The following is a 14,025-nucleotide window of genomic DNA, read 5'->3' on the forward strand; positions in this document are numbered from 1 at the left end:
TATACGTTGTCAAGGATTTGTTGATATGCAGAAGCTTTAGTTACCTTGGTGTGGAGAAGCTTATGTATCCACTGATGAAAAATAAACTTCAATTAATTATTTATGCTATCTTACCTTCTCGAATAGGCTTAATTTCCACTGAAATAAAGTAGACACTGACGCCATGTTTTGAAATGCCTTAATTGGTTTCGGTTTATTCATGTCGATCTGATTTCAATTTGATTTCAAACATAAATTCCATTTAAACACAGGGATGCTCGGGCATCTATCTGTGTGTGAGTTTGTAGATTAGTTGAGAGTTGTAGTTACATTTATTTTACACATACATAAATACGCATATTTGTTTACATTTTTAAAACGCTCGTCCAAGATGAATATTTTCTATTATTTTCTATTTTTTCTTTGAATTTATTATATGCCCTTCTGTTTGCGCTTCTCCCGTGGAACATCAATAATAAATATTTATGTTTTTTGCATGTGTGTTCGCTCGGTATATATGTGTGTGTACGTATATTTTGCATTTTGATTTCATAGTTTTATATGTTCTATATAGTAGAGTTCGACCTCGCTTGCAAAAAAACTCGATCGAACCTTTTTGATTTCCCTTATAATCGAAATTGTTTTCTACTTTTCAAGTATATTCCGCTTAACTTAACCCCTTCCTTATCACGCCTAAACTTGCTTTGAAATAAATGCTGTCTTTGCCACCAGAAACATAATCAAATACATTTTCGGAAATCGCTGTAAATTTTGAATTCACTGAATCTATACGAGAGCTTCTAAGTATATGTTTAAATACAATTAGGGGTTATGCCTTAAAATTGTTATAACTACTCGATATGGTGTCTTTCTTTGCCAAGTTCAGCTTTGTTAAAACAACTTCCATACACACTACATCGCCTTTTGTTTCGTAGATTACGTATAGGTAAATTTCTAAAGAAGCGCGAAACAATAACAGTTCATGCATGCAAATGAGAAAAACCTTGTTTGCTTTTAATATCAAAATTAAAATATTACACACGTTTGTTCATTATTTGTCATTGTTCAGTTTTTTCCGTTATAGATTTTAGTTGCCTATATTTGTAAAAGTTTTTTCGTTTTGCTTTCTTTTGTTTAATGCATTGAAAACTCTACACGCTTTTGTCTCAGTCGGGAAATAATCTTTAAACTGATCCAACTGAACCCAGTACACACATAAATAGGTATAGATATAGGTATAGATATAGATATATGTATATATATATAATTCTGTTGTGGTACATCTATAAATTCATTACGATTGCTACTGCTGTATACATTTAATGGTTTCTTGTTGGGCTTTGACTTCGATCAACTACATTGTGGAGAGAGATGAATTCAGAATCTTATAAAATGCATAAACATTCAGCTTAAATCTAGACTGTGCCTCATCTGCGACATCCTTCCTTCCTCTCTCTTCTGTGGTCGTTTTAGATCAATATATATATAGAGTTTTACACGAATATATGTAATATATGTTTGCTGATAGGTTTCGTTTTTAGAGAGTGCTCGGGGCACTCGTGATAGGGAGGGCTTTACACTGAAATCCATACAATGTATATTGAGTTGAGTTAGTTGAGACCTTGACATGCAATATGAGATTGAGCGCGAGCTTCATTCGATTCGATTCGATTCCTATGGCTGGCTGCAGTAGTGGCTTCGGTTTCAAAATTTAAATCACGATTCGATCTATTCGAAAACATGCCACACCTCCCGCCCAAAGCACGCCGCAGGGGCGTGGCAACTGGCATCTGGCACCCGGCACCCGTCACCTGGCTTCCTTTTCGCCAACTTACAGCACAAACCCGTAACCTCAGTAACCAGTCGCATCGAATAGATCCGGCAGAACCAGCGGTGGGCAATTGTGCGGACTGCAGGTGACGCTCGGCATCTCGTCGGGTGTCACGGCATCCGTGCAAATGCACTGCAGACAGTTGCCCGTATCCTGTGGCAGAATGTCGCCAATTTTATACAGCTTGCCTGCAACAACAGCAACGGAAGCAAGTTCGATTTGCAGTTTAAATGGGATTAGGATGTGAGCAATTGTGACGAGCAGTAATAAAATACGGGGGTGAAGGGCGTTTCGCCTTTGTTACACAGAGAAATAAATTTGACTGTTTTGGCTTCGTATTTTTCAATGAATAAAAGCATCCTGTGCAAAGTACACAAGCTCTAAAAAATTAAGTTTAAAGGCATACCAAAAATACCAAAGACAATTTAGAAAAGTTGGTAAAATAAAACAAAGGACGGGACAGCTTAAAAATACACAAATAGAAATATTCAAGTATATTGTTCTTGAATTGAGAACATCCGTTCTTGTAACCGTTTTCTATATAAGAACGAAATGGTGAGAGGAGCAAAAGTTAAATTAAGTTTATTTAACAATCTTTTGACAAGTATACACTACTGACTAGAGTAATAGTTTAATTGTTGAGATTCAAAGAAAATGAAAACATTTTCAACTTCAAAAATGTCGTTCTATTTTTAAGAACAGTTTCATCTCAGATTAGAATGTCCGAATACTCTCTGTTACTATGCCCCTGTTTATACAACACAGATAAATTCATGAAATGAATGTAGCTCTATATAGTAGTAGGCTGTGAAGTAGACTGTGCCTTAGCATTTCGAACATTGGGACTCAAAAATATATACTAAAACATCTTCCAAAAAAATGAACTTAAGTCCTTTTAGAGTATTTAAAATGTAAAAGCACAAGATTGCTTGGTCAAATATTAACTGGAATACATAACAGATGGAACCAACTATGAAAATATTGGTTTGACCTGCAGCACCCTTGGGTATTTATTTCTCTGTGTAGAAATAGGAATAATCCCTTCGGACCTCCGTCGAAATGCTTGCTTACCCAAAACATTGCACATACGCCCTGGTGCCAGCGGCGTTGTTGTTATAATCGTTGTCAGGGTGTACGACGGAACAACAGGGCTCTGCTGAGGTTGATCCTGATTGCTGCCGCTGCTCCCGATGGTCCCGATGCTCCTGGGTGCCTGTCGGTCCATTGTTGTCCCTGCTGCTCCATCGTTGCTATAGATGTTGGTTTTGCTGCTTTTGCTGCTGTTGCTGATGTTGCTGTTGCCATTGTCGTTAACGCCTGACGTTCTGTTGCCATTTGCAATTAAATCCGTTTGGCGACGGGGATGCACATCAACTGCAGTTAGTGTAATGTCAATATTGACAACGCTCCCATTGAATTCACTGCTGTAATCGTTGTACGAGCTGCGAAAGAAGACGGCATCGCCGGCATTGTCTTTGCTGCCACTGCTGCTCCTGTCACTCTTGTTGGCCGTGCCAACATCATCGATTATTGTCGATGCCGGCGTTTCCTGCTCCAAGTTGTCGTCGAGCGAGTTTGTGTTGTCAGCATTCAGTTCGGTGGATGTCAGCCATCGGTGGAAGGCGTCATCGGGCTCCGCATCGGGTCCACTGCGATCATGTTGCAGCTGTCCGGGTTTGGGGCGAAAATAAAACACAGACTGTTAATTCGACTTGACTGCATAGTAAATAATAAAGGAGTTCGAGCATGAAAAACCCCATTAGGGGAAGCGTTTCAGGCTCACTGGACACGCCGAAAGTGCAAAGTTCAGGCTTCTCCGCTGGGGCAGCCAATGAAGTGGCAGTGGCTCAGAGCCTAATTGGGTAAGCCTCCCGCAGGCTCTTCAAAGCCCACACGAAAATCGGAAGGAATGAGGAGCAAGAAGAGCTACGTAAGTAGTTTCGGAACTCGAATACTGGAATACCCTGAACATCTAACCAGTTTATGGCCCATTTTCTCGAGATCTATAATGGAAATGACAAACGCGAATTCTTCAGGATTATTAAAACGAGTGAATCGTACATTGAAACCGAATGGGACGTCGTCACTAGGTGTAGTTGGTTGAATTAACTGTGATTTTAATTTTGAATCACACTGTTTTAGATATTTCAAAACTTCGAATCATTTTAGAAAAATTCGATCACTGTTGATTCTGGCTGAACTCTAATTTCTATACACTTACTTCTCAACTCACCCACTCCTATGGTCATTCAGACTGACCGCACTGACCAGAACTGACAAGTAAACATGATGGTTTTTTCATAATTCTCAAAAATGAATCATCATCCTGGCAACAATAACCTTCTGTAATTTAAAAAGGAGGCAGATGGAGTGTCAAAGTAGCTCAAAGAATATAATTAGAAGTATAGCTTAACAGAAGTGGCTTTAACTTCAGCCTTTAGACAGAGATAAATGTTATATTTGAATTTTTAATCTGCACAGCCGGTTAGAAAGCTAGTTTTCCCAGTGCTTACATTTGATGGATACGATTTTCGCACTAATTTGCCCAGTTTGCAAACGGCTCTATGATACCTTCTGCCAGGCACAAAGCCCGGAGGCAAGGACCCTTCTCAAGCTGAACTGAGGCCCAAACTCACATTTGTGGCTGCAACTGTGGCCCCGGACTTTTCCATTCCAGACAGCGTGCTTGTCACCATTTCATTTGTTCCTGTCGCCGTTGTCGTTGTCGTTCTCGGTGTCGTTCTCGATGTCGTTGTCCTGGTCGCAGACGCAGACGCGGCTGTGGATGTGGATGTGGATGTGGCTGCCACAGTGGCAACTGGCCGGGTTGTCATCAACGCCTTGGCCGTGCTGCTGCTAGTTGGCCATTGTGTGGCAGATGCCCGGGGCTGCTTTGTAGGCGGCTCTGGCAAAATATCGCTGTCGGTTTCCGCCTCATCAAAGTTTTTATCAGCGGAGGCTGAGGGTTCTCCAGCTGCGGATTCAGACTGGGAATGGGATTCAGCTGCCTTTTGTCGGGCCAACGCCTCTTGTTGCTGCTGCTGCAGGAGTCGCTGTTTTTCGTGCAGCAAGTGCTGCTGGTGGTGCTGGTGCTGATGATGCTCGTGCTCCTCGGTCTTGTAGTCGTAGTACAGCAGGGCCGGCAGGTTTTCGGGGAAGTTTAAGATTTTACTGGACGAATGCGGCGGCTGCTGGTGCGGATGATTGTTGTTGTGCTGCTGCGGATGGGGAGGAGTAGTAGAAGCTGGCTGCTGATAATGCGTTGCCTTTGCCGCCTGATTAACAGCCAAAGCTGCCACATTCTGCTGCTGCTGCTGCTGCTGCTGCTGCTCGTGTTTGTGTTCCTTGATTATATTGTAGTTGCCACCAACGTCGCTCTTGTGTTTTTGCTGTAGCTGGAGCTGTTGCTTTATGACGGACTTTTTATAATCCGGCTGCCTCGGCTTCAGCTTCTGCTTCTGCTTCTGCCTCTGGCTGTGGTAAACTTCGTAGTCATTAAAATTCTTTTGATTCCTGCGATGCTTATGCCGCTTGCCAACTTTCCTAGCCGCTTTATGCACTTTTGTTGACTTTCCCGTTGTGCTCTCTTGGCGATATGGATCTGAATAGTCACCATCGCCATCGTCGTCGTCGCCTCCGCCGCCGCCAACACCATCTCCATTTCCATTTCCAAGTCCAAGTCCAACGTTGACGTTGTGGCTGCCACCCGACTTCGCCTTGTTTACATTGGCCTTATCTGCGGGGAAAAAGGCAAAAGTTTCTCGTTATATTATGCATGCCGGGGAAAAGCCGTTGGAGAACTAACCGCACTTCTCCCACCAGCAGAAGATCTCGCCGTCCATGCAGAGACACACCTCGCAGGCATCCAGGCGGGGGACCTGCAAGAGGATACAGCACATGATTTAAATGTTCCCCTTCCGAGGAGTTCGGTCAAGTCAGCAAGCGGTTAGCAGGTGCTCATGCGGCTTACAGTATGTATGTGGATTTTATGCATATGTGTACCCGTACCCACAACCAAACAATCAATCACCAAGCCAGGCGATTTGATGGGTTTCAGATACAATGAATGGGTGAGCAAACGCCACATGTTGGCTCAGGGAACAGGAAGTCTGTTCCTGGTATGGGTAGCTTAAGCTTGCCGGCATTCATATCGTATGAAGGTACATGGATCCTAACGAACCACAAATTCAAATTATGCAATCTCTTTGTTCAATTACTGCGAGTGCTCATCCGATTATGGACATTCTAATCACTACATAAAACTAAATAATACTGCATCATTACACTCACAAAAACTGAGATCTAGTGGCAATAAACGGACCTAAATAATATCAAAAACTTCAATTACTGCCTGCACTTAAGCTTAATATGGTTACTTGGATAAAAAAATCACTCATAGATGTAAACTTGCATAACTAAGTTTACAGGGATAGACAGACAGCGTTGACTAAGGACCAGAAATGTTGACTTCGAAAAAATAGGTCCTTTGACACTTGCTTGATTTTCGACTAACTAACTGAATTAAATTTAAAAAGTCGGGACAACCTAAATATAACTTAACATATAGTCTATAAAAATATTTGAAAATTTAATTAATATTGTTATGTTCCGTCTAAGGTCATTAAAGCTTTATGACACTTGAACAATTTTTGACTGTGTGGATTTATTTTTAAAAGTCATGGCAATCCAAAGGGAAAAGGGAATACTGCTTAATGACGTTTTGTGAATTTATAAATTAAATCAACTTAATGTTACCATGACTTTTCATAATCAACACAGACAGCTAGTCAAAAATCAAACAGGTTTTACAAGTTCTTAAAACCTTTAACTACATCATGTAATGTGTAGTGACAACCTAATTGGATTTGATTTGTTCATTCCCTGTTTCAATTCTTTAAATATTTTATATTTAAATCAGGTTAAACCACTCAAATAGAACTGGTATTAAATAAAATTGGATGAATTTAACCAAACAAATGCTAGCCTGGCCCAGTGTGCTTGACTTAATGGAAAACCAATTTATAGTAACGCTCCTAGCTTCTAGCCATCCTACCTTCTGTCCGTGTGTGTACTTGTGGCCGTTGGTGAAGCACGAGGCTGCTCTGCTGTGCGGCTCCAGGTTCTCCTGGGCCGAGGAGGCGGCTTCCAGGTCAGATCCCGCTGCAATCCCTTGAGCCCTCGACGAGTCGGCATCCAAGGCGTTGTCCTGGCCGCCGCTCACCCCCTGGCGCTGCAGCTCCGCGTCGCTGAGCATCTGCTGCGAGAGCAGGCGGGCGTCGTACTTGGCCTGGGATTGGGCCGTGTCCAGGTCGTAGTTGAAGTCCTCGTGCTCATCTACATACTCAAAGGGTAAAGCTGCGAGAAGGCAAGAACAAATGCTAAATAATCCCCTGCTTATTTCACTTTTCACATGCAAAAACAGTCAGCAAAACTTAAAAGGTATATTTACTGTAGGGTGGACCTGTTTAAGTGCGTTTTAAAATTATCTTTTTTTTGCCCTTTAACCCCTTTTTTCATTACTTTCATATGAATAAGTGTGCGAAGGCGACTACTATATATATCCGCAGAATTCAGAATTCAGAATCTTAAGATAGAAAACTTTTGTTCTAAATTGGTAAATTTCATACTATACATCCACTAAAATTCTTTAACTTTTGATATAAAGGACTTTTTGTCAAAAAATATATAATTAACTAGTTAATTAATTAATAATAATTTCTAAAATGTTTAAGATCAGGTTTGTGAATAATCGCTGGGAACAGAGTAAGTAAAAATGCTAAACATTTTACTGAATCCAGATGAATGGCTTACAAATTCGGGATACAGGTACTTCTTGCATCAAAAGGGATTGTAGGAAAAAAAACCTTTTTTTTAATTTTGTTTTTAAATACAGTCACATAAGATAATTTCTTAACTTTGCTGTGTCTTTAAAATTTTAAGCATGTCTTCTTTTGTGCTAATGCTAGGATGATAAATCCGGAACGGTCATATAGATGACACTTGTAACTTGATATTTGTGTAAAGCGTTTTAAATGTTGGTTGGCCAGTTTTAAACATATAACCAAATAGGTAAATACTTTTGAGAATTTATTTGAAATAACCTTCTTTAAGTTTAATATTACACTGAACAACACTGTGCATTCAATTATGTTGATATAGAAGTATATAAGCGTATCATTAGATGTCATTAGATGCTATTCTAAAGATTTGCCTTTAAGGTTCCAAAGGTTTGCCTATGCATATTCTACATGCTCTTAAAAGAAGGTTTTGTAAGAAAAATGTGACAAAGACCCGTGTAAATGCATGCAGGTCGATGGAGCCGAAAATCGCAAAATCATTTGGGTGAACATCATCTCTATAGGATTCTCAGCAATAGTTGTCGAATAATGTAATGGTGTAAAATGAGGTTGGACCCCCCAAAAGCGAATGAAAAATACAGTTTCTTGTGGCAAATATTATAGAAACCAGCCTTGAAATACTAAAATTTGAACCCAAAAAATAGGGAATTCAAATTTTGTAATGCAAATGTGCTGGCTTCTATGATATGATTTCCCAACAAAAACTGTATTTATTACACCAGTATCGAATTCAAATTTATTCTAATTAAACAATGTCGCGTTATGTCGTGTGTATAGCCGACCAAATTTCTATGACGTGACTGCCCCGTAGATCAGTGAGAAAGCATACGATGGGTTCTCCAGGACGATTTAGAACCACAAATTGATCGACCGCTCGTCCTCCGCGCCAGGACCTGCTCAAATGGGCACAGGGCTTAGACAACTTTGACTGGTTCTTTGACTTTGATAAGAGACTAATCTTAATGGATTGACGTTGACCCTCGAAGTCTCCACTCTCTCACTCTTCAAAATCTCATTTTTCAAGCGCTCTTGCTCTTACTTCTCGTTCTCCAAACTCTTATTCTTCAACCACTCTCTCTCCAACTCCAAACATATCCGGTAACTGTCAGGCCACCATGTATAATATCCGCTGCAAATTGTACGGAGTTATTCAACACCTCACAGATTCCATTGTTATACCTTTGCAGTGGGTATAATGATTTCAGTCAGTCCGACCCCGTAAAGTATATATATTCTTGGTCAGCATCATTAGACGAGTCGATCTAGCCAGACCCTCTGTCCGCTTCTACGCAAACTAGTCTATAGGTCGGAACGAGTCGGATCGGACAACTATATCCTATAGCTCAAATAGGAATAACTAAAAAAATATATTTTTTAAATGTTAAAAAAAATTTACTTTCTGAGCTTTTTAAAATATTAACTTCTACTCATGGGAATATTTCAAAATTTGGAATAAAATTTAAAGCAAATGCTCCCACTGGAACGCCCTGCAAGGGTATATAAACTTCGGTGTCTTGTTTATTTTAATACTCGTTACTGGAAATGGCTAAAAGGGTGTATTGTATTTGTCAGAAATTATATAACAGATATATTTATTTTTGATCAGGGTGACGAGCTAAGGGCAAGGAGCTTGGGATCAAGCATGGCACAATAAATATTGAAATATTTAGTTGAAGTTTAAACAAGATTTTGTTTTGATTAGCTGTGAATAGCTAAAAATAGATCGTATCAAAACATTTATTAAGAAATAAATAAAAAATGTATATAGATAAAGGCATCGACCCTAGGTGGCGTTGTGTGCAATCTCGAAAACGGTCGTTTTGCTGCAAGCAATCTCCATCTCTCTCGCACTCCCCTTAGCTGAGTAACGGGTATCTGATAGTCGAGACTATCAACTCTTGTTTTATTGCGATGATTTGCTTACTTATACATTTCATCTGTGACGGACTTGACTGACCAGCCGTCGATAGATAAGGCTTAGTAAGACTCGGAGGTGGCTGAGGTTTCAGTCTAACTTGTGATTTGAAGGCAACAAGATGCGTCTAGTGGTCGTAATATTTGTGGTGATCGCCGTTCTCCTGGTTTCGAAATCCCAGGCAGCCATATCCAGGGGTGTCTTTAAGGATCCAGCCCATCCTGGAAAGTGTGTCATCGACGGCCTTGTCCTTGAAAAGGGAAAGTCTGCGCGGAACCCAAAATGGTGTGAGCAAATTTTTTGCGAAGACAACAGCATGGCCCAGATCCATTCGTGAGTTTAGTTGCGATAAATTTGCCATCGAGAGTGAATGTATGTAAATAATATTATTTTATTTACTTCAGATGCGGTGCTTATGGACTTCCCCCTGGGAAGAAGTTCGGAAAGTACATAGCTCCAAACGCTGATTATCCCGCCTGCTGCGATCGTGAGATTATCAACGAGTAATACTAGTTTCGTAACACACAAGTCTTGACACAAATAAATAAAAAAGCCGGAAAATGCCCTAGTACTACATTTTAAATGGGTGTAAAGCTATTCGTCTGCCAATCAACCTATGTTTGGTGCATGACAGAAGTGGTAATTTCTCACGTATTAAATTTGAACATGTCATCGGACTTATAATGTGTTAAAGCGGAACTAAGTTATACATAGGTCAACAACATCTTGAAATAACATTTTCTTTATTTTGCCCGCATAAATATTTTTATTGAAGTCATTTCAGGTTAATTGGTAAGACTTGGTTATGACGCTCTTAAGGTTTAATTTTTGAATGTTATTTATATATATTAGAAGTATAATATATATAATAAAGCACTTGAAAATGGATTAAATAATTACAAAAAGTTATAATTTTGTTCGAAGTTTCAATATTTGCTTATGTTTTTTTTTATTCTGTATCTCCAAGGTTTGAAAGAGGCTATCAAGAACTGACCTCTTTGTTTTTGTGTGCAGCTTATCTTTAGAAGACCCCGAGCATTTATTTTTAAAAGTTAATTAAATATATTAGAAGTATTTATAGGTAATAGGCTACTTGAATATGGATTAAATAAATAAAAACAAGGAAGAACGCTATATTCGAGTACCTCGACTATCAGATACCCGTTACTCAGCTATATGGAGATATGCAAGCAGCAAAGCGAGATTAAAATGCGCCACCTACCGGCGGTATGCAGATTTAAGCGTTATGGGCGTTAGAGTGGGCGTGGAAAATTTTTTTTTGGATCAATCGATAGGTATTGGTGAGAACAATACATTTCAGTTAAAATTTTTATTCTAGCATCAAAACTGTAGGAGCCACAGTTTTGGGCGGTTTGTGGGCGTTAGAGTGAAGCTCAGGAATCTGCACGCCAAATCTCAATAGCCTAGCTCCCATAGTTTCCGAGATCTCAGCGTTCATCCGGACGGACAGACAGACGGACAGACGGACAGACGGACATGGCTAGATCGACTCGGCTAGTGATCCTGATCAAGAATATATATACTTTGTGGGGTCGGAAACTCTTCATTCTGCCTGTTACATACTTTCCGACGAATCTAGTATACCCTTTTACTCTACGAGTAACGGGTATAAAAAGTTATAACTTTGCTCGAGGCTTGAATATTTGTTTATGTAAGGGTCAAAAAGGGTTATCAGAAACTGACCTCTATGTTTTTGTATGCCGCTTATCTCTAGAAGACCCCAAGCGTTGACCCTTAATAATTCAAAATACTTAAACAAGGTCCACCCCACAGTAGGCATGTAGCACACAGAATCTGATCGGCAAGCTGTTGCCACCTTACATATGAAATTTTGGCGAAATTTCCAGGGGCCATAAACGGTCGCGTTGCTGGCATTTTATTATGCATATTTGATAAATTATCATAAAAATAAGAAGTGAAATAAATCACAGGCCACATAAAAGCAGGCACACTCGCATTGTGTGTGCACATGTATATTTGTGTGTTGTTTTATGGCAAACAGTTGTCATTAAATCAAAAGGCTGCACTCATTATGACATAAAAGCTGGCAAATGGAAAATGTGAAATGTGAAATGTGAAAGCGTAAAGCGCTCATAAAAATGCAGAATGAAACGCTTGCCGTAATTTATGTAATACAGATTTAATAAGGCTGTAAAATGTATTCCCCGTTTTTATTCCGTCTGCTCTCCATAATTCAAGCAAAGCAATCAGCGGCAGCGAGTTGCTTAAGCCGAAGATGGAGGGAGTTCCCAGGACTCCACAGACTTCGTAGACCTCCCAGACTTTCCCGACTCACCCTTGGTGCGGCAGAGTAATCCCAGGATGGTGGCCAGCAGGAGGCAGGACCTCAAGGAATTGCCGTTCGTCATGCTGTCGCTCCTAATAATCCCAAGAAGAATCTCACTTTCGGCGGATTTCACGGATGGCATTGCACTCTACTTGCTGCACATTACTTGCACATTTTTTGCTTTTGCTTCTGGCCCTTTTGGCCAAGCTCACAGATACAAACTCACACACACACACACACACAGGACAATCTTCAACGCTGTTTGTTAGCCAACTGAAACGGCTCCGATGTTTGATTACGCTCCTTCTGCGACTGTGTTTACGTTAGCACTTTATACCTCTATAGCTCAGTGGTAGTTGCTGTTTTTATCTCACTCGAGTTGTTTGTTATTTTTAGAATGCACACTTGTACACTTTTTCATCTTGCCACTCGAGGGTGAAATGCTGCATTTGCAATGCTGATGCTGCGCCTGCTAAATGTGGGCCCTCTTAAGTGGGCAACGATTTTCGCAGCCATGCCAATTTATGCATGCTGAATGGAGGATGGCAGCTCAACTACTGCCATTAGGCCCCGCTTATATTGAATTTATTTCGCCGAGTTCCTAATGGCGCAACTGTGATTCGCTTTTCCCCCGCTTTTCCGGCTTTCCCCCAACCACCTACTCCTTTTTCCTTAGAGCCTACGTGTTTGGGGGAGGTGGTGGAAAACCCAACAAGTGTTTCCCCCAGAAACGTGCCTTATGTAATCAGCGTAGGGAAGCTGCGGCAGCTGCGATTGCCACGTTCTGTGGCGGCCAATTTCAAATGAAATTGAATCCCATTAACTAATCATAAAGAAGTGGAAGCAGGCCATTGGAGGCCTACTCCCCCTAGCCAAGTGTTTACCCAATGGCCAGGGTAAATGCACCGTCAATCTATTTAATTTATGGCACAAGAGAAGCCCGAGCTTAGCTTAGCTAACCAAATAACAACACTGAAGCAGGCAGGTGGGGGTTACCACCGGAAAATCAGGGAAAGCAAAGAGCCAGGCCAAGCCAGGCAAACAAAACGAAGCGAAAGGAAAGCATCCGCAGGAGGCTGGAGCGGAAATTCATGGCCCGTCCCGGCCACGTTTGAAGTGTGAGAAATTAGCGCCCAGCCAGCGGCAATACCAATCCCAATCCGAATCGGAAAAGGAACAGGAATACCAATCCCCACAAACCCACGTGACTGTCACACACACTGATGGATGAAACAAAGCTGGCTGGCGGCCATAACTCCTAATAACGGCTGTTCCAGTGGCCGGGGTAATGTTTAATTTACTTTTAATTTGCGACAATTTCCGTTCAACTTGATTGAATTCCAATTGCACTTGCTGGCGATTTAATGGCCTTTAGTTTTGTCGCCGCTGCTCACTTTCCATTTGTTTGCCTTTAATTAAAAGGGGAGCGCAGGGGGCCCTAATTACATTTTATGTTGATTGAATGCACTTGGCGTGCCGAACGAACCACTTTAAATCACCCGCGACTGTGCGTCACACACGGCGGCTACGCGATAACTGAATCCTAAAATCATCGACACTCGTTCAACCCTGCGACGCCACTGTTGCTGCGGATGCTGGGTCCTTTGTATTTATTGCAGCAGCTGCCAACAACTCAATTGCCGCTCTCTCTCATGAGAGAGAGAATGCCTTCTCTCTTGGCTTTTATGAATGAGACTTTGAGTTGTGCGCACTAAACACAGCTCGTGCTAACAGCGGAGAGCGCTCTGTTAGCGGACTGTTAGCCACCGGATTCATGCAAATTGCATTAAAGTGAATCAGTTATGTGCCGTTATCCCGGCCTTTTTGCTGGAAATTGCATTTACCTCGCCGCCACTTCGACAGCACTGCCTTTAGGCCCTGTTGGTCCTGTTGGCCCGCTCCTACCACCTGAAATTGCACTGCCGCTGCCCCCGGCATAATGCAAAACAATATCGCGGATTCTCGCCTGCGTTTTCGATTCACTTTAGTTACACTGAACGGAGGAGGAGTATCATTGCAAAAGAAAGGTTCCTCTCAGGTTCCTATTCTTTGTTATAAGGACCTACATAGTATACCCCATATGATATTCTAGTAAATGACTAAATAAATATAATATATAAATATAGCTCTAGTA

General features: G+C 41.1%; 2 protein-coding genes across 5 annotated transcripts in view; one reads left to right on the forward strand and one right to left on the reverse strand.

The window, feature by feature from the left end:
- The window catches only part of LOC108018145 (uncharacterized), a 125,129-nt gene extending 114,634 nt beyond the window's left edge, over positions 1-10,495 (forward strand). The window contains exons 2-3 of the mRNA XM_017085609.4: positions 9,697-9,916; positions 9,988-10,495. Coding sequence (XP_016941098.3) covers positions 9,705-9,916; positions 9,988-10,090 — 315 coding nt within the window. The 5' untranslated portion in view covers positions 9,697-9,704 and the 3' untranslated portion in view covers positions 10,091-10,495. The remainder of the gene's footprint in view (positions 1-9,696; positions 9,917-9,987) is intronic.
- Positions 165-13,465, reverse strand: LOC108018144 (homeobox protein 13). 4 transcript variants are annotated; one of them, XM_017085604.4, is made up of 7 exons: positions 13,338-13,465; positions 11,901-12,363; positions 6,864-7,165; positions 5,616-5,688; positions 4,447-5,546; positions 2,882-3,476; positions 165-1,998 (listed from the first exon to the last, which is right to left on the reverse strand). In XM_017085604.4, the coding sequence occupies exons 2-7, from the start codon at positions 12,031-12,033 to the stop codon at positions 1,832-1,834; spliced, it is 2,370 nt and encodes a 789-aa protein (XP_016941093.3). In that variant the 5' UTR covers positions 12,034-12,363; positions 13,338-13,465; the 3' UTR covers positions 165-1,831. The 4 variants fall into 4 exon arrangements, with proteins under 4 accessions (XP_016941093.3, XP_016941096.3, XP_065719429.2 ...); XM_017085607.4 differs by having other exon boundaries at positions 11,901-12,360; positions 13,338-13,464; XM_065863357.2 differs by having other exon boundaries at positions 11,901-12,360; positions 13,378-13,392.
- Between the last annotated feature and the right edge of the window lie 560 nt (positions 13,466-14,025).

Source organism: Drosophila suzukii, chromosome 2R, assembly GCF_043229965.1.
Source record: "Drosophila suzukii chromosome 2R, CBGP_Dsuzu_IsoJpt1.0, whole genome shotgun sequence".
In the NCBI taxonomy this organism is placed as follows: domain Eukaryota; kingdom Metazoa; phylum Arthropoda; class Insecta; order Diptera; family Drosophilidae; genus Drosophila; species Drosophila suzukii.